This window comes from Rana temporaria, chromosome 2 (assembly GCF_905171775.1).
Source record: "Rana temporaria chromosome 2, aRanTem1.1, whole genome shotgun sequence".
NCBI lineage: Eukaryota > Metazoa > Chordata > Amphibia > Anura > Ranidae > Rana > Rana temporaria.
In genome coordinates this window covers 369,563,901-369,583,136 of record NC_053490.1, presented here as the reverse complement: position 1 = coordinate 369,583,136, position 19,236 = coordinate 369,563,901, and the positions used below count along the sequence as shown (strand labels likewise).

Below are 19,236 nucleotides of genomic sequence, written 5' to 3'. Positions count from 1 at the left end.
ATCTACAACAACTTGCCTTTAGTAAATCAACCCCAATGTGTGTGTCTTCGGGGTCATGCACCTGTCCCTGCATGCCTGCCAAACTTGAATGTGCAGGTAGAGTCCGCACAGCTGCTGCTTCTCTATTGACTAACCCAGCTACGGGTGCTGGCTTCCCAAGCAGTCTTTTCTCGTTTCAACATGCAAGCATTGTAGAGAAAGGCAAGCCATGCTCCAAGATAGAAGCCAGTAAAAATAAGTATTAATTCATCTAGTGCAAATGGCAACCCCCTATAATGCATTTCACTCAGCAGTGAGCTTAACAATTAAGCTCACTGCTGAGTAAACTGGTTAGTGGGTAGATGTTCTGGCGATTTGCACAAAATTAATTGGACACATATCTTTATCTGCACAAGCAAGGAATCTGCAGCAGAGAATTTTGATAATTTAATAAAGAAATAACATAGCGTGATGCCATCCTTAAGAATTAGTTGACACATCTGAGGCACCTAAATTATAGTTGCTGGATCACCAGTGGAAAAGATGTGCGAGTCCCCAATACCCCAGTATGTTAAATCCCCCTGCCACCACTGCAAAGGCACCCACCAACCCATTCGGCACCACTACACAAACTTCTAAAAGTATCTAGTCAGGCCTCGTACACACGACCGAGTTTCTCGGCAAAAAACAGCAAGAAACTTGCTGTTTTGTTTTTGTTTTTTGCCAAGGAAACCGGTCGTGTGTACATTTTTCGACGAGGAAACTGTCGAGGAACTCGTCGAGCCAAAAAGAGAGCATGTTCTCTTTTTCCTCGACGGGAATGGAGAAAATTGGCACGTCGAGTTCCTCGACAGCCTAACAAGGAACTCGACGAGCAAAACGATGTGTTTCGCCAGTAGAGTTCCTCGGTCGTGTGTACGAGGCCTCAGTCAATTAACAGTCGAATAAGGATAAGAATAGCAGGGATCGCTTTTAAGAGACGTAGTATTTGTACACACAAAAAGGTAATATTAAAATTAATGTGTTATTGACATTGAAGGTAGACGGTGATTTTGTTCTCAGGAAAATAAGAATATAGATGTAAAGATGAAAAAGTTCATGGCAGGTTAATTAAACAACATGCATACAAGGAAGGTAATCCAAAATACTGTCATAGTACCTGGAGACATCTGTGAAAGGGCAGTCACTCTCATCAGACCTACAGAGAAAGTGTTAGAAAAAGAGCGGGAAATGTTACAAAGACAGAGTAAAAGGTTATGATGAAAGTGAATAATTAGGAGTCAGGTAAGAGGGTTAGGTTTCTTACTTATCCAGTGCTGTCCCTGTACTCTGATTACTTGTTAAGCGAGAAAACACATTCTTGTCATTGCGAAGGCGCATAGGTGGCGAAGATGGAGGTGTCAAATCTGGGCACCTGCAATAAAGTTTGAAAAAAAAGCATTTATATATTTATTATAAATATCCATTTTATTTATTATAAATATCCAACTCATCTCAAATTAATATCTTATTCCACTTTAAACTTAAAGAGAGAGTTACCTGGGCTGTCCTCTGTCATAAGATTTTCTGCGTGTTAAAGGAGATGTGTTAGGGCCTCGGGATTGCCTAGGACTAAACAGTAATCCAATGTTAACAGTTACTTCTGATATAAATATATAAAAACAGTAAACTAATAAAGAGAGACTTAATCACGTTTGTTGCTCTGACTACTCTAAATGGAGAATAATCTGGTTGATGCTTTATGCTGCACAGAATTGTCCTTTAAATAAAGGACAACCATTTTTTTCCCCTGACATCTCCATGACATTACACATGGGTTGAGTCTCACCCTAGCAGGGCCATTTATTTTTATTATCATTAATTACAGGTACTTATATAGCACCGCCAGTTTACGCAGCGCTTTACTTATATAGCGTAAATTCACATCAGTCCCTACCCTCAAGGAGTTTATAATCTAAGGTTCCTAACTCACATTTATAAACATACTAGGCCCAAATTAGGCAGAATCCAATCAGCCTACCAGCATGTCTTTGGAGTGTGGGAGGAACCTGAAATACCTAGAGGAAACCCAAGCAGACACAGGGAGAACATGCAAACTCCATGCAGTTAAAGCCGTGGTTGGGATTCAAAGCATCAACCCTAGTGCTGCTAGGTAGAAGTGCTAATCACTTAGCCACTGCATTCCTTTTTCATCCTCCTGTCTTCAGGATGAAGTTTCCCTTTCTGCTTTAGTAGATACAATGGATCTGTTGTGACAAATTCTAGAGCCTTTAAATTAGTCTAACACTTTTCTGATCCCAAGGTGCAGCTATACCATATAATAGTGACTGCCATAATGCCTCTTGTCTTATGGTTAAAAGCAGACTGCTTACCTGCAGTGGTACATGGAGTTAGGGTTCCATTCCAGGAGCTTGTTCGTAAGTCCAAAAAAGATCAGTGCTTGCAGACAAAGGCTGCGAGCACTGATCAGTGTATTTTGGAGAGGGGGTCCCCCAGTCAGAACACAAAGGCACAGCTGGGGAGATCACTGCACCAACATTGCTCGTGTCAGTTTTTTTCATTCAACCCTGGGTTGAACGAAAATAAAAACTGTGCAAACACGTGTGCATCTTTGAAAGTTCACAACTCGAAGGGGACTTACTGTATTTGTAACACCACCAAGAGAACCTTGCTATCCTAAATGGAATCTTCTCATTTTGCTGAGGATGGACTTTAAACCATCCAGGTTCAGGGTCAATCAGGAACTAGTCTGACCAACAGTTACCATGACAGAGGATGGCTAAAGTCATCTGATCAATGTGGACAGAATCCTGAAAGCTTATCTCCATGCTAGTGTGGAGTTTAGAAAGTCAGAACAACTAACTATTCCTGATTCCTAGAGGGAGACACAGACAGGGACACAGAGGCTTCCTTGAAAATGCTATATACATGAATCACCAGGGTTACCAACCAGACTTATAGGACAAACTCTCTTCTGGCATCAGAAGGGGTGACTACACACTTAATGCGCTGTATACACATACCCTTGGTAACAGAGATGACTGTGTAGATTTTGCCGCACTCACCAATGTTTAATTTGGACAAAAAAATATTGGCTGCTGATTCTAAAAAATATAAAAAAATTACTGCATCCCACCCAATCTTTGGTAGTTTCTGTATTTCCTTTGTGTGGTGCCATTGAGATGCCAGGAAAAGGGTAAAATGATTACCAATAAGTACTGTATTGTTGTATTTGTATTTTGTGACCATCCTATGACATCACAGGAGCCCACCCAAATTAGAAGTATCTAGCAAAGGCTGGGTGGGATAACTTTTTTAGAGGCTTGCGCTGGAGGCAGAGTCAACTCCTGTGGTAGGCCATGATGATGAGTTAGAAATATAAAATTATGGTAATCAATTTTTTGTTATGTGTGTATTTGTGGTATCTGCTGTCAATTTTACTTGTATGGTGGAACCATGCAGTATCAATTAACATAGGTAAACATTACGATTTCAAGATGACCTGTACTGAGAGGATGCAGATGTTGTAATTTCTGACCCCCTAAAATGTAAATTGCCTGGCTGTCTTTGGCTTAAGTATCTTTGAGCGTTACTTACCTAGCACAACTGAAAGTGAGGTCAGAACAAAGTTAAGATAGAAATCCTATCCTATCCTAATCCATTGAGTAGGAAATCTGCATAATAATTTAAGATCAGTGACTCACTATATAATAATGTCCTGGATAGGCATGAAAGCCAGACAGCTGGCTTTCCAGAATTCTCCACATTTTGTCATGTTACAACCAAAAACCTAAATGTATTTTATTGGGAGTTTATGTGATAGATCAACACAAAGTGGCACATAATTGTGAAGTGAAAGAAAAATGATAAATGGTTTCTAATTTTTTTTTACAAATAAATATGTGAAAAGCGTGGCGTGCATTTGTATTTAGCCCAATCAATACTTTGTAGAACCACCATTCGCTGCAAAGTGAAAATTTTGCCCATTCTTCCTTGCAAAATAAGCTCTGTCAGATTGGATGGAGAGCATCTGTGACCAGCAATTTTCAAGTCTTGCCATAGATTCTCAATTGGATTTAGGTCTGGACTTTGACTGGGCCATACTAAGGCCCTGTACACACGGGCAAGAATCTCGTCAGGAAAAAAACGTTGTTTTCCCTGACGAGATTCTTGGCAAGAATCTCTTGCCGCCCGAGTGTACACACTGACCTTTTCAAAAGAACCGCAGTTCTCTTGAAAGGCAAGAACGCAGTGACATTATCGCGTACGATGAGCAAGCGCTCGTCACATTCGATGCCGTCGCCACCATCTTGCTTCAACCTACCTATGCCGTGGAAGCTACCGCGCATGCGTCAAAGTCATTTTGAGCATGCGCAGGCTTCCACGGCGATGGGTAAGTATACACACTCTCGGGTTTCTCGTCGGGAAACAGGCCGACAAGAATCTCGATGAGAAAAAAGAGAACAGGTTCTCTTTTTTTCTCGTCGAGATTCTGGCCAGATTTACTGATGAGAAACCTGAAAGCTTCGTACACACAAACGGTTTTCTTGGCAAGAAGCAGTTTTATTGCTGGTTTTTGGCCTTACACATGAATATGCTTTCATCTAAACCATTCCATTGTAGCTCTGGCTGTATGTTTTGGGTCGTTGTCCTGCTGGAAGGTGAACCTCCGCCCCAGTTCTATCAACTCTGACCAGCTTCCCTGTCCCTCCTGAAGAAAAGCATCCCCACAACATGATGCTGCCATCACCATGTTTCACAGTGGGGATGGTGTGTTCAGGGTGATGTGCAGTGTTAGTTTTCCATAGTGTTTTGCTTTAAGGCTAAAAAGTAAAATTTTGGTCCCATCTGACCAGAGCACCTTTTTCCACTCGTTTGCTGTGTTCCCCACATGACTTCTTGCAAACTGCAAATGGGACTTCCTATGCCTTTCTTTCAACAATGGCTTTCTTCTTGCCACTCTTCCATAAAGGCCAGATATGTGGAGTGCACAACTAATAGTTGTCTTGTGGACAGATTCTCCCACCTAAATTGGGAGCGCCTCCAGAGTTTCCATGGGCCTCTTGTCTGCTTCTCTGAAATGCATGGAGCCTAAATGATAAGTTCACCCTTATTACATGTTACATTCATATTTAAGGTGTGTAACATGTAACGTGTTACAGTACAGAACCTGCCTGTACTCTCCACCCCCCCTCTTCCCATGACAGTAGGCAGGGGATCTTCTTCCCGCACCCACAGTCACTATTTAATAAAAGACAGATGTGCAACAGCAGCAGATAGTTCATAGCTCTAAATGAACTATGAGAGCGCTGTTTAGAGCTCCCATAGTTCATTGATTCTTCCTGCAGTTCAGTAAACTGCCTGGCCCTACTGGAGGTACGGCAGACAACTGACTGAGAGTCTGCAGGAGCCTGGCATTGCACCTGTGACCTGCTGATCGCGAGTGCAATGCTTTACAGGCTGCAGTGTAAAAAAATAATAAATGACATTTTGTACCTGCAGAAAGATGTGTATTTTTTTTTAATAAGGTGAACTTATCCTTATTGTGACCCCACAGAGATGCTGTGGAATGACCTCAAGACAGCCAATTGACACTAGACATCCTACAATGGTTTCTGGCAGTATACTTTTCACCCTTTGTCTTGTGTCTATTTGCAAGAATGGCGATGGAGTAATGAGCCATGTTGATAGAGGGAAAGCGCAGAGTGACAAAGAAATTAGCTCATCAGTGTGCTGCTTCTCTTTTCACTGTCCAGTCACAGGGTGGGGAAGGGAAGTGATAATGAAGCTGCAGCAGAGAACGTTCAGGTCACCTCCCCCGCTCGACTGGGCTGTGTGATAGAATTGTGTAAATCTCAGGACTGGATGGACAGAATTAAAAATAATTTGGCAGGTAAAACATCTTTCATATATGCTTTTATCCTTTGTATTTAGCTGCTTTTCCAAAGTTCAGCTTTAAACACATTGGGGGTTATTTACGAAAGGCAAATCCACTTTCTACTAAAAGTACAAACTATAAGTGCAAAGTGCACTTGAAATTGCACTGAAAGTGCACTTGGAAGTGTTAGTAGCTGTAGATCCGAGGGGGACATGCAAGGAAAATAAAAAACAGCATTTTAGCTTGCACATGATTGGATAATAAAATTAGCAGAGCTTCCTCTCATTTCAGATCTTCCCCTCAGATCTACAGCGACTGCACTTCCAAGTGCACTTTGCACTTGTAGTGCAAAGTGGATTTGCCTTTTGTAAATGACCCCCACTGTGTTTAACCTCCCTGGCGGTATGATTATTTCAGAAAAAAGGTGCTGAAAGCGGTACCATTATTTGCAAGGAAATTTGGCGTTTTATACTGTAGGCCTGTAATTTTTAGGAATAACTCACTTAAATCTGACCAAACAAGAGTCTAAAAGGCATCCCGGGTATGACATTTTTTTAAAAACAAAATTATAAATTATAATATAATAAATAATTATAAATAATTATAAAAAAATAAAAATATAATTCTAATAAAAATTATTCAATAATGTAATCAACTCAAAATCACTGAAATTTGCTCAGTTGCAGAATTGTTGCTGTCAATATTTTTTTTTTTATGACGAATTTCCCCACAAATCGCTATCGCACAATTCTGCAAGTGATTATAATTTATTATTGCTGTTTTCTAGCTGCTCTAAAACCATTTTTGACATAAAGGGACACTTTTGGTTGCTATGGACAATATACAGTTTGCAGGGAGAAAGAACCGTTTTTATTATATAAAAGAACATGTAGGGCACTGGGCAGACCACTAGGGACAAGGGGGGGGGTGTTTTTTTTTTTACATACAGTACTGTAATCTATAAGATTACAGTATACTGTATGTATAGTGTTTGTTTACTTTTTTTAATTTGGCGCCGATCTCCGCCCCCGTGCGTCGTAACGTCGCAGGGAACGGAGATCGACGGCACACGGGGACACTGTGTGAATCGAGTGAAGTCCCGCTCGCTCACACAGCGCGGTGGCATCGCTGGATCCAGGAACAAGGTAAGCCAGCGCACGCTGCAGGCTCTGCATAGCTACCCCGAGCGTGACTCGGGGATACCGATTTTAGCACAAAAAATCCACCCCGAGTCACGCTCGGGAATACCGCCAGGAGGGTTAAAGCTGAACTTTGGAAAAGCAGCTGAATACAAAGGATAAAAGCATATATGAGAGATGTTTTACCTGCCAAATGATTTTTAATTCTGTCCATCCAGTCCTGAGATTTACACAATTCTATCACACAGCCCAGTCTAGCAGGGGATTTGCCTTTCGTACATAACCCCCAGTGCAATAAATTGGGTTGGGTTATGTTAGTTAGTTAGTTGAGTTGGCTAGCATCTTTAATAGAGTATAGTTTTTGTGTTATGAGAGAATTGCTTTGTGCCCACTTGCCAAAAAAGTCATTATTTATGTTTTTGCTTCAGACTTACAATGTGTTTCCCCGCAGTGGCAGCGTAAAACTGTGTGAGCCTCTGCTCCGCAGTGAACTAGGAGAATACCCTCCAACATCCTCTAGAATATCAGTCAGGGATGCCAAGGACTTGGTGATATTTTTGGTTGAGGCTTCAAGTAATGGGCTGAGAGATTCTGCAGAGACCGCCTTCACTTGCCATGAAAGGCGAGGTTCCCCCTATAAAGCAACAAAATATATAAGTATAATGCACATCTACAGGTGATAGTCGAAAAATTTGAATATCTTGCAAAAGTTAATTTTTTTCACTAATGCAACTTAAAAGGTGAAACTTATATATGGGATTGACTCATTACATGCGCAGCAAGACTTAATGAAGCACAGTGGACCAACACCAGCAGATGACATGGCCTTCAAGCATCGTGCAATGTGAATTCTTCCTCCATACTCTGGCTCCTTGGTTTCCAAATGAGATGCAACATTTTCTCCCATCAGAAAAGAGGACTTTGGACCACTGAGCACCAGACCAGGTCTGTTTTTCTTTAGCCCAGGTAAGACGCTTCTGACGTTTGTTGTTCAGGAGTGGCTTGACAAGAGGAATACGACATTTGAAGCCCATGTCCAGGATCTGTCTGTATGTGGTGGCTTGTGCACCTTTTTCTTCCACACTTTTCCCTTCCACATAACTTTCTATTAATGTGCTTTGATACAACACTTTGGGAACATCCAACTTCTTTTGCAATTACCTTTTGAGGCTTTCCCTCCCTATGGAGGGTGTCAATGATGGTCAGTCTTTCCCATGATTGTGATTCCTACTGAATCAGACTGAGAGACCATTTAAAGGCTCAGGAACCCTTTGCAGGTGTTATGGCTTAATTATCTGATTAGATTGGGACACGTTGAGCCTAGAATATGGCACCTTTTCACAGTATTCTAATTTTCTGAGATTGTGGATTTGGTGTTTTCATGAGCTGTAAGCCATAATCATCACAATGATGACAAATCACGGCTTGAACTATCTTGCTTTGCATGTAATGAGTCTATCTCATATATTAGTTTCACCTTTTAAGTTGCATTAGTGAAATAAATGAACTTTTGCACAATATTCAAATTTTGCGAGTATCACCTGTATATGCTCTGTTAAAAATCCTTGAACAAAATATTTTTTATTGGTTATAAAAAATAAATTTAAACCTATTGCATTTGCTCTAATTTTACATTTTACCTTCCATTTAAAGTCATCATGGCTATTTGATCCTTTCATTGAAAAGGAAAAGGAGGCACTAGGAAAAATAGAAATTACAATGAGAGAACGAGGAAAAAACACATTACTACTTTATTACCTATTTTAGTTACAAATACTGCATTTATAAGGTTTGTTGTAACTGAAATTTTTACAGGGTTTGTTGAAAATGTTGTGTTTTCCAGACCTATTCTGAGAAACTACTTATTATGTCATGTTAGCTAGCTTCACAGTGTAAGGCCTCGTACACACGACATAGTTTCTCGGCAGAATTCGGCGAGAAACTCGGTCAGAGCGGGATTCTGCCGAGAAACTCGGTCGTGTGTACACTTTCGGCCCGATGGAGCCGCCGAGGAACTCGTTGAGAAAATAGAGAACATGTTCTCTATTTTCTCGTTGTTCTATGGGAGCTCTCGGCCCGCCGAGCTCCTCGGCGGCTTCAGGGCTGAACTCGCCAAGGAACTCGACGTGTTTGGCACGTCGAGTTCCTCGGCCGTGTGTACGAGGCCTAAGCCTAGGTTCAGACTGATGTGGGTTTGAAATCATGCGTGTTCAGCCTGAACTTTTCGAACCCGCATGTCAGTCCGACTTCGGAAGCGATTTCAGAGACATCTGTGCAAGTTGTCTATTGAAATTGCCCCCGAAGTCACCAAAAGTAGTGCAGGAACTACTTTTGAGAATTGGTGCGGCGCCGCACCGATTCGGACACGGCTGTTGACGGAAATGTTTGACAAAACGACCCGATGTGAACGTGGGCTGAGGCTGCTTTCACACTGATCAGTTTTTCTGTTAAAAAAAAGCAGAAGAAAAACGCATGCCTATTACATCATATGGAACTCTTCACACTGGTGAGTTGCAGGTCTGTTGTGTTTTCCAAAGTCCTGCTTGCTGCATTTTTGGTACAGTAAAACACACCAAAAACACACCTCCCCTTTGAAATCAATGGAAAACGCATCAAAAACACAGAAAAAGCACTTAAAAAACACACCAGCGCTTGTGTTTGAGTCACATGTCGCTTTTTCACAGGTGCAAAAAGCACCGGAAATGAAGCATGCATATGCGTTTTTACCACGTAGCAGTATGAAAGCAACCTAATAAATTAGCTTATTTTAACCCTACTTATAACTGATATGCCTATTCTTCTATAATGGCTTTTGGAAAACATGATCTGTTAGGGGTATATCAGAAATAGTTTTGGAAACCTTACAATGACTGGATCATTAACCACTTGAGTACTAGCCTGTATATACCCCTTCATTACCAGGCAGGCCATTTTTCAGTGCTGTGATGGTTTGACTGACAATTATCAGTTATGTAACACTGTACCCAAATACATTTTATATAATATTTTGGGACAGATAACAGATTTTTGGCGATCTTTATATGCACCGTTTTGTTAAAGCAGAGTTCTAACCAAAAATGGAACTTCCGTTTTAAGTGAAGGTGACCCCCTGACATGTCACATTTGGCATGTAATTTTTTTTGGGGAGGGGGGCCGGTACCCTCTTTTTAGAGGCACCCAGCTCCAACTTCCTCTTGGGGCTCCGTGGCGCCAGAAGGAAGTTCACCTCTTCCCCCTCATTCCCTGCAATCTTCTGGAACATGTCACAGGTCCCAGAAGATTGCCTGGCCAATTGCAGCGTGGCTCACACATGCGCAGGGCATGCCCGGCTGTGAAGCCACAGCCAGGCGCCCACAGTCAGAATGCTGGTGCCGCAGAGAGGAGGGGGAGAGGAGCGGGGGTTCGTACGCCTGCATCCCTGGACCGTGGGACAGATAAGTGTCTGATTATTAAAAGTCAGCAGCTACACTTTTTATAGCTTCTGAATTTTATATGGGTGGAACTCCGCTTTAACTATATATAAAAAAAAAAATACCAAAAACGTAGGTTTGCTTACATTTACTTTTTACTTCTTTAGGATCCCACAATCATTGGTGGTCATTGACGATTTAAAACCCCCCCCCCTTTTTTTTTTATACATGGGCACTCCAGAAATACAAGTCCTCCCTGGTGTGTTTTTTTTTAGAGAGAACAATAGTACAGAGATGGTTGAACATATACTATATTACCAAAAGTATTGCACATGAACTTTAATGGCATCCCAGTCTTAGTCCGTAGGGTTCAATATTGAGTTGGCCCACCCTTTGCAGCTATAACAGCTTCAACTCTTCTGGGACAAGGTTTAGGAGTGTGTCTATGGGAATGTTTGGCCATTCTTCCAGAAGCACATTTTGTGAGGTCAGGTACTGATCTTGAACAAGAAGGCCTGGCTCGCAGTCTCCACTCTAATTCATCCCAAAGGTGTTCTATGGGGTTGAGGTCAGGACTGAGCAGGCCAGTCAAGTTCCTCCACTCCAAACTCGCTCATCCATGTCTTTATGGACCTTGTTTGTCCACTGGTGCGAGTCACTTGTCGCAAAAAGTTGGGAGCATGAAATTGTCCAAAGTGTCTTGGTATGCTGACACCTGAAATCCCTGAAAAAACAACCCCACACCATAATCCCCCCTCCACCAAATGATTTGGACCAGTGCACAAAGCAAGGTCCATACAGACATGGATGAGAAAGTTTGGATTAGAGGAGCTTAACTGGCCTACACAGAATCCTGACCTCAACCTGATAAAACATAATTGGGATGAATTAAAGCGGAGACTGCGAGCCATAATTGTAAAGTGGAACCTTACACTTTAGTCTTTCACAGTTGTACAGGCTCATCACCTGTAACAAAATTGCTTACTTTGATTTCACTGCACAGTGTGAGCTTCTCACTGTGACCATTGAGGCTCCATTCACACCTAGGCGTTTTAACGGCTGAAGCCCGACACTATTGCAGCCTGCAATACGCTGGAGGGGTGATTAACATTGTCGGCTATGGAGATGGGTCACATCTCCACGCCGAACCCCGAAACGCCGTACGCCTGAAGCTCAAAACAAGTCCCGGACCCTTTTTTTCAGGCGGCTTTCGGCGTTCGGCATAGCCGACAATGTTAATCACCCCTCCGAGGCTTAAAAAACGGCGCGTTTTGTCGCGGCAAATCGCGGGACAAAACGCCGCAATTTGTCGCGGCAAATCGCGGTACAATACGCCGCGTTCAGGTGTGAATGCAGCCTAAAACCTGCAGCAAGTCAGCTAGAACTTGCCTCATTTCCTGATTGTAGGACACCCAGCATTATCTAACTCTTTCTTCCCCAACCTGTCCCTTGCCTGTCCCTTTCATTGATTGGATTTCAGTTCTGTTATTCATAGAGGCTCAGTATAGAACACCCTATACTCCAGACTGGTATCCACCAATCAAGGCATTTTGTTTGCATAACTGTTCCAAGAAGCCAGACCACTGAGGGGAAAGGGCTCTTAGGAGGAGACAGGGTGCCCTGATATTTTTAGGAAGCTACGTACAGCACCCCACAGGCACAGACACCTAATGATGATTTCATTGGGTCTAACATTGTGAAAAGAATTGTTTTCCTAAATTTCATTAGCACGTTGTTTTTAGGGGGATGAGGAAGGAGAAGTGTCGGGGATGGCAAAATACAGAATAAACTTCAGCTTATAGGCTGGGTTCACACTGGTATGACAAACGCTCCGACTTTGGAAGCACATGGCGCATGAAGTGTGAAAATTGATGTTTCTCTATGAGACCCGTCTTAATTGGTCTGACACAAGTTGGTCCGACTTTAAAAAAGGTTCCTGCACTACGTTGGTCCGACTTTGATCCAACTTCAGCTCACTGACTATCATTGAAGTCAGATCAAATTAGGATCCTAGTCCTAACCATCTGACTTGTGACATCCGATATGGTGATTGTAGCAGCAGTAAAATACATTTATGTCACACTGAGATTGTTTATATTGGTCAAAGTACAAGTCATACTATCAGAAAGTTGGATCAAAGTAGTATCCTGTTCATTCAAGTTGGATGGATGTAGGACCAATGTAGGACTGATATTGCGGAGCAAAGTAGGATGACAGTCGTATGACTGTGGTGTAGTATCAGTGTGAACCCAGCCTCAGGGCCGGTTCACACAACAATTTCTTTTTTATGCATTCTGGTGTGTTTTTCCCCTTTTTTTCCTTCATCTCAAATGAGGACATATGCGTTCCGGTGCATTTTTAGCTTTTTTTTGCAGTGTTCCATATATAAAAAGTGCAACAAGTTCTGTGGTTGACTGCACTGGTATGAACTAGGGCTATTGGAATCCATGTTGAACACTGTCCATGTGTTTTTGGTGCAGAATAAAAACACCCTGGATTGCATCTGGTGTGAACCAGCCCTAAAGACCTACTTGTACACTGGATGTACAGTTGATGTGCCATTTTTCTTTGTAGGAAGAATAAAAAAAAGTATTTGCTTAATCTTTATACGGACCTGGGATCATTATAAAAAGTTATTAAATCGCCTCTATGTTCAGCTGTAATTACCAAAACACAGTGAAGAGCCAGAGGATAGTGTATGCTGTCTTTTAAAAGCATATACTAACGAGCTGAGAAAATTGCTCACTGGTGAATGGGATCGGTTTGCCAATACAAAACTAAGAGGCTCCGTTTGAGGTCTGTTCAACCATAGTAAATGTCCACTTTTTGTCATTAACGTTCTGCTAATTTACAAACCTACCTTCCATCGGACATTTGGCTGATTTCTGACACCTCTTCATCTGTGCTAGCATATCCATTCTCTGTAACACAATCAGTGTATAAAATGTAATTCACACAATCAGCTACATAACATTATTTAAAGACTAAAGTGTATCTTAAATTAGGGAAGGAGTATCAACCCTGTCAGGTTTTTACTGTTGCTCTTCTGTGTCCCCATTAGGAAAATTCATTCTTTTCATTTATTCTACTGTACATTGCCACTGGGAATGAAAATAAGGGAAAATCATTTTTTTTTTTTTTAAGTTGTGGCCCAAAAAAGGAATAGAGGGGACGTTTTTTAATGGGGACACTGGCTGCCGTAGGAACATTCTAAGAAAAGATTTTCATCACTTTCTGTTGAGTCCATGAGACAAGAAGGAAACCTCTCCAATAAGAAAAAGATTCCAAAAAACAAGTGACACTGATTTTAACCATCTCCGACCTTTATTCAAAAGGAAAAAATTGCCCTGCCATGGTGTGAAAAGGGTTTTGTGTGACCTAGGGTTCTCTTTCAGAAAGGTTGATGGTCTCCAGGGTACTTGTCTCATACAGAGATTTTCAATTTCCTCCGAGGTTGGTAAAACCCAGTTTGGACCTGGAGTACAGAGGCTTTGTATATATTAAAGGGCGTACACACCATATGAAAAACCTCATTCCGATGAACAATCTGATGATTTTTGGATCCTTAGTATGGTGCTTTTGACAGCCAATTCAGGTTTTTCGTCTGACAAAAGCTGGATGTGCAGACTATAAAATCATTGTCGTACGTTAACTCAACATCCAATTTTCGTTTAGTTAACACGGTTTTCTTAAGAAAAAAATCGTAAGAGTACGCATGCTCAGAAACGAAAGAATACATGCAAAACTAGTCAACACATGACGTCACTTCTGAAGTTGTATTCTGTCATACGAGAATTTTCGTATAGTGAGTAACCTCTTCACTTTCGACATGCATTAAAAAAAACAGACGAACGGTCATCCGAAAATCAGATTTTGTGTACAAGGCTTTAGTAGGGATTACTGCAGGCCATATACATGGATGGAATTTCAAACGATTCGTCAATCCAAAATCAAACATTTGTGCGTTTTGTAATGCGCTGGTGCCACTATTGATTTTGCAATTCGACCAAGCCTTCAATTCCACCTGGAAAAGAAAATTCAAGGCAGGGAATCTTTTCTTTCCAGGTCACAAGATCGTGTGCATTTTCTTCAACTAAATTTTTCACACGATTCTCTCATCACTAATTAAAAACGTGTTGCTTTTTTGAAAAATTGCCCGATCACTCAAATTTGATGGCCGCATGAAAACTGGCCACTACTGCGGCCCCACTAGTGGTTTAAAATCGAACGATTATTCAAAGGTGCGATTTAAAAAAATCTTTTGGAATTAGACACGTGTATGGCCAGCATACTGGGTCCAGGTTTTGCGAACAACCAGCCGCCCTTTTATTAGAGACCTGAGTATGGTTAAGGGCTCCACCCTGGCAGACAGAGTAGTCAGAAGGGCACCACCTAGCAAACAGATAGGAAACAGTATGGCATGGAACTGTTAGGTAATTTGTGTAAGAAAACTGTCTGGAAGAGACAGACAAGGGCCTTGGGATTGAGGACAGAGCAGCAGCACGGCAAGTGTAAAGTCTCATACACACGATCGGCTATCCGTCGGACAAAGCGTAGGACTTTTGTTTGAAGGGTGTTGGCCGTGAACTTGTTCTGCATACAGACGGCAAAACGTTGTCAGCCAACAAATATGAAACTATGTATTTTTTCAGCTCTTTAGCGCCACCCTTTGGGCAACTTCTGCTAATGTTGTGCTATGGTTAGCATTGCTTCTGAGCATGCCTGTTTGTACTTTGGATTTTTTTCCGACAGACTTGTGTGCACACGATCGGATAATCCAATGCCACAAATTTGTTGTGGGAAAATTTTAACGCATGCTATCCCACATTTGTTGTCGGAAAATCTGACAATTGTCCAATGGAGCATACAAACGGTAGGATTTTCTGACAAAACCCTGCCATCACACATTTGTTTTCCGATCGTGTGTATGAGACTTAAAGCAGAAAGCTGATGAACAATTGTTTTCTGTCATAGAAATGCTTAAAAAGCCTGTGAGGGAAACCCATGCGTTGAAGTGAAACTTTGGGTTAATAAAAGTGGGTAAAAGGTCACAAGCACAAGGGCATAAAAAATAAATAAAAAAATGCAGTTATGTTAGCCTATGCGCAATAGATTAGTATTTTAAGAGGCATACAAAATTGCATGAAAGCTGTGTTCAGAGAGGAACTTATGAGTATAATTTATGCGTGCACAGGTTTATACGTGTGCATAAACGAATGAGCGTAAATGTATTTCAAATTCCCTGAATAAATTAATATTCCTGCCAGTATAAAGCATTTACACTCAAGGCCATGCCTGCATACATGCGTGCACATACGCAACATAAGAGGCAATTTCTTCTGCCAAGTTCTGGCAGAAAAAAATCAGCAGATTTGAAGCATAAATTCATATACCTGCTTGCTTGAGGCCTATAAAAGAAGATTTAAAGTGGCTGTGTCATTAAAGCTTTGCCATTTGAAGTTGATTTCCACAATGAATTAAAAAAAGTTGCATGTTGGATGCCTTTCACACTGGGGTTGCCTGAGCATTAGCCGTAAAGCGCCACTCGTTTTAGCAGCGCTTCTCGGCCACTAATGGGGCGCTTTTAACCCCAGATAGCGGCCGAAGAATGGGTAAAAAGTGCCCATGTTGCAGTGCTTCTGAAGCGTTTTCCAGGTGCTTTGAAAGCGCTGCCTATTCAGTTCAAGGGGCAGGACGTTTTGGGAGCACTGTATACAGCGCTCCCAACCCACCTCAAAGATACTGCTTGCAGGACTTTTCCTAACGTCCCACAAGTGCAACGCCCCAGTGTGAAAAGTCACACTGAAATGAATGGGAGTCGGTTTTCTGCTGCTTTAAAGGCGCTATTTCTAGCGCTAAAACGCCTGAAAACTGCTTCAGTGTTAAAGGGGTGAAAAAGAACATTTATATATTAATATATATCCTTTGCTATTGGAAAACGATCTCCCTTGGGTTAATTTGGTGGATATTTTCATTTTTTTTAAATCAAGATGTACTCCTGCTTCCTGTGTGATTAGTAGGAATGTTTTACAGATTAGGACATGAACTGTATAGACCGTGTATTTTTTTAATTCATTGTTTAATAAATATTTTTAATTTTTTTTATACATACACTCTAATTGTGTGATTCCTATTGCTGCAACAAAGTCCCATGGGAGATATCTTTCCAATAGTCTATCAAGCCGCGTACACACGGCCGTTTTTCATGAAAAATGCAATTTTTTTGATTGGTTGTTAAAAAACGGTCGTAGGCTCCAGAGCATTTTTCTCGTCGAGAAAAATGGGCATTAAAAATTTACAACATGCTCTATTTTTTCTCTTCGTTTTTCTCGATGTGAAAAACAGTCGTGTGTACACTTTAACGACAGGAAAAAAAGCGCCTATGCTCAGAAGCAAGTTATGAGATGGAAAATTAGCATAATCAGCCCAAAGGGTGGCGCCATTCGAATGGAACTTCCCCTTTATAGTGCAGTCGTACGTGTTGTACGTCAACGCGCTAGGCTCAAGCATTTTTTATCACGATCGTGTGTATGCCAGGCAGGCTTGAGAGGAATCACGTTGAGAAAAACTTTGTTTTATTCCATGTCATGAAAAACCGTTGTGTGTACGCGACATTAGGGATGGCGCAGCTACTTTTCCCATGATATCATTGCTAGTCTTTGTTTCCATATATCCTTTGATAGCCATTCAGAGGCTCTCTAGTAGTGCAGAAACCTCTATGTAGGCAGGAATTTTCAAACACTGCAAATACACATCTCTGTGGTTAGAGATATTTACAGCAAAGCATTTGCCGTACAAGCATCAAATTGACTTTTAATTAAAACTGCCACTGACTATGAAACATTAGGACAATTGAAAGACTTTCCATTGCTCTCATCTGAAACCACAGTACATAACATCCCTTTATATTAAAAGTATCTCACCATTAAACGTGGATTGGCACTCTGATTTTTCCAGCAGCATCTGACTGTGCGTGAACCCGGCCATATCAGACTGTCTAATTCGTGCCTCCAAGATCCGGATCTGAGCCTCCTTTTGGGCCACTTGTAAGCCCTGACAAAAGAAGCATTCTTTATAAAACTGGACTATACTGTGAACAAAGACTCATGATTTACACTTGTACTATATGCACCCATATTTCACAATTATTTTCTTTTACCTTATCTATAGATGCACGCAAAAAATTGTCAAGCAAATGTCGTGCTTCTGTCAGTGAACAAGAGCTGATGACCACTGAAGTATCTGTTGAGTCTAGGTCCTCCTAAACCGCAATACAAACAAAGTTTTATAAATGATGTTAAGCTGTGATCCAAATAAAATCATCTCTGCAATACATGCAAATTTTAGGATCCTGGAGGTACAAAAGAAAAAAAAAAAAAACCTGTTCACCGGCCAGAAATGCACTCTTAAAGTGGACCTTCGGTAATTTTTTTTGAACTTTCTATCTATTAAATCTTCTGCCCTTAAGCCCTGTACACACAATCGGATATGGAATCTAATCCGATAGATTTTTTTCGTCGGATATCCGATGAAGCTTTCATCAGTCTTGTCTACACACCATCGGTCAAAAATCTGACCGTGTCCAAACGCAGTGATGTAAAACACTACGACGTGCTGAGAAAAATGAAGTTCAATGCATCTGAGCATGCGTCGACTTGATTCTTGATTCTGAGCATGCATGGATTTTTGACCGATGGACTTCCACACAGACGATCGTTTTTTTATCCATAGGAAAATTTTAAAACATGTTCTATTTTTTTTCACCGATGGAAAACAAACCGATGGGGCCCACACACGATCGGTTTGTCCGATGAAAACGGTCCGTTTTCATCAGACAAACCGATCGTGTGTACAGGGCTTTATTGTTTTAACTTTGAATAGTAAAAAAGTATAAAAGAGAAGTGTAGCAATAAGTTGCTAAATGTTGTACCTTCATTAAATGTAACCATATTGCTACACTTAGAGGCTCCTCTCTTCTTTTTTATACTCAGTTGTGACATGATGCTACTCTTATATCAAGACATCGCTTGTATATCAAGGCAAAATTTCTTAAAAAATGTAGCTTGTCTTGCAAAACGCTCTCAAACAAAGTTACTCTCAAACCAAGGTTTTACTGTATATATCAAATAATAAGTAAAGGGGTTGGAGGGAAGCTTCAGAATGGCAAAGATTTTTTTACAACAAATTATGTGAGCAGACTGCAGTTCCTCATTAAGCCCTATTGTGGGCTGAAAAAACACATATTTATGGACTGAGTGTTGTCAGCCAACGTTAAGATATTGGAGATAGCTCTGTCGGCTCATGAAACGTGACACGGTGGGGGTTATTTACGAAAGGCAAATCCACTTTGCACTACAAGTACAAACTACAAGTGCAAAGTGCACTTGAAATTACACTGAAAGTGCACTTGGAAGTGCAATCGCTGTAGATCCGAGGGGGACATGCAAGCAAAATAAAAAACAGCATTTTAGCTTGCACGTGATTGGATGATAAAATCAGCAGAGCTTCCCCTTATTTCAGATCTTTCCCTCAGTTCTACAGCGACTGCACTCCCAAGTGCAATTTTAAGTGCACTTTGCACTTGTAGTTTGCACTTGTAGTGCAAAGTGGATTTGCCTTTCGTAAATAACCCCCAATACCTTGAAATGTCACAAAGAGTATAAAATATAAATAAGTAATCTAACACAGTACCACAAAATTGCTTACGCCGTCGTAAGTCTGAAAATGCGTCGTAAGTCTCCTACGCCGTCGTATCTTGGGTGCATATTTACACTGGCCGCTAGGGGCGCTTCCGTTGATTTACTCGTCGAATATGTAAATTAGCTAGATA

General features: G+C 41.2%; 1 protein-coding gene across 13 annotated transcripts in view; it reads right to left on the bottom strand.

The window, feature by feature from the left end:
- Positions 1 to 19,236, bottom strand: part of KIF21B (kinesin family member 21B) — a 162,731-nt gene that overhangs the window by 23,547 nt on the left and 119,948 nt on the right. For 4 of the 13 annotated variants that reach the window (XR_005747053.1, XM_040337748.1, XM_040337736.1 and 1 more), the window contains exons 21-29: positions 17,566 to 17,667; positions 17,330 to 17,459; positions 15,800 to 15,814; positions 13,267 to 13,327; positions 8,637 to 8,694; positions 7,431 to 7,630; positions 1,519 to 1,590; positions 1,286 to 1,396; positions 1,139 to 1,177 (exon numbers count right to left, since the gene is read on the bottom strand). Coding sequence is in view for 12 of the 13 variants with exons in the window: in XM_040337748.1 (XP_040193682.1) it covers positions 1,139 to 1,177; positions 1,286 to 1,396; positions 1,519 to 1,590; positions 7,431 to 7,630; positions 8,637 to 8,694; positions 13,267 to 13,327; positions 15,800 to 15,814; positions 17,330 to 17,459; positions 17,566 to 17,667 (788 nt within the window). In the remaining variant the exon portion in view is untranslated. The remainder of the gene's footprint in view (positions 1 to 1,138; positions 1,178 to 1,285; positions 1,397 to 1,518; positions 1,591 to 7,430; positions 7,631 to 8,636; positions 8,695 to 13,266; positions 13,328 to 15,799; positions 15,815 to 17,329; positions 17,460 to 17,565; positions 17,668 to 19,236) is intronic. The other 9 variants (XM_040337737.1, XM_040337743.1, XM_040337741.1 and 6 more) reach the window with 7 other exon arrangements.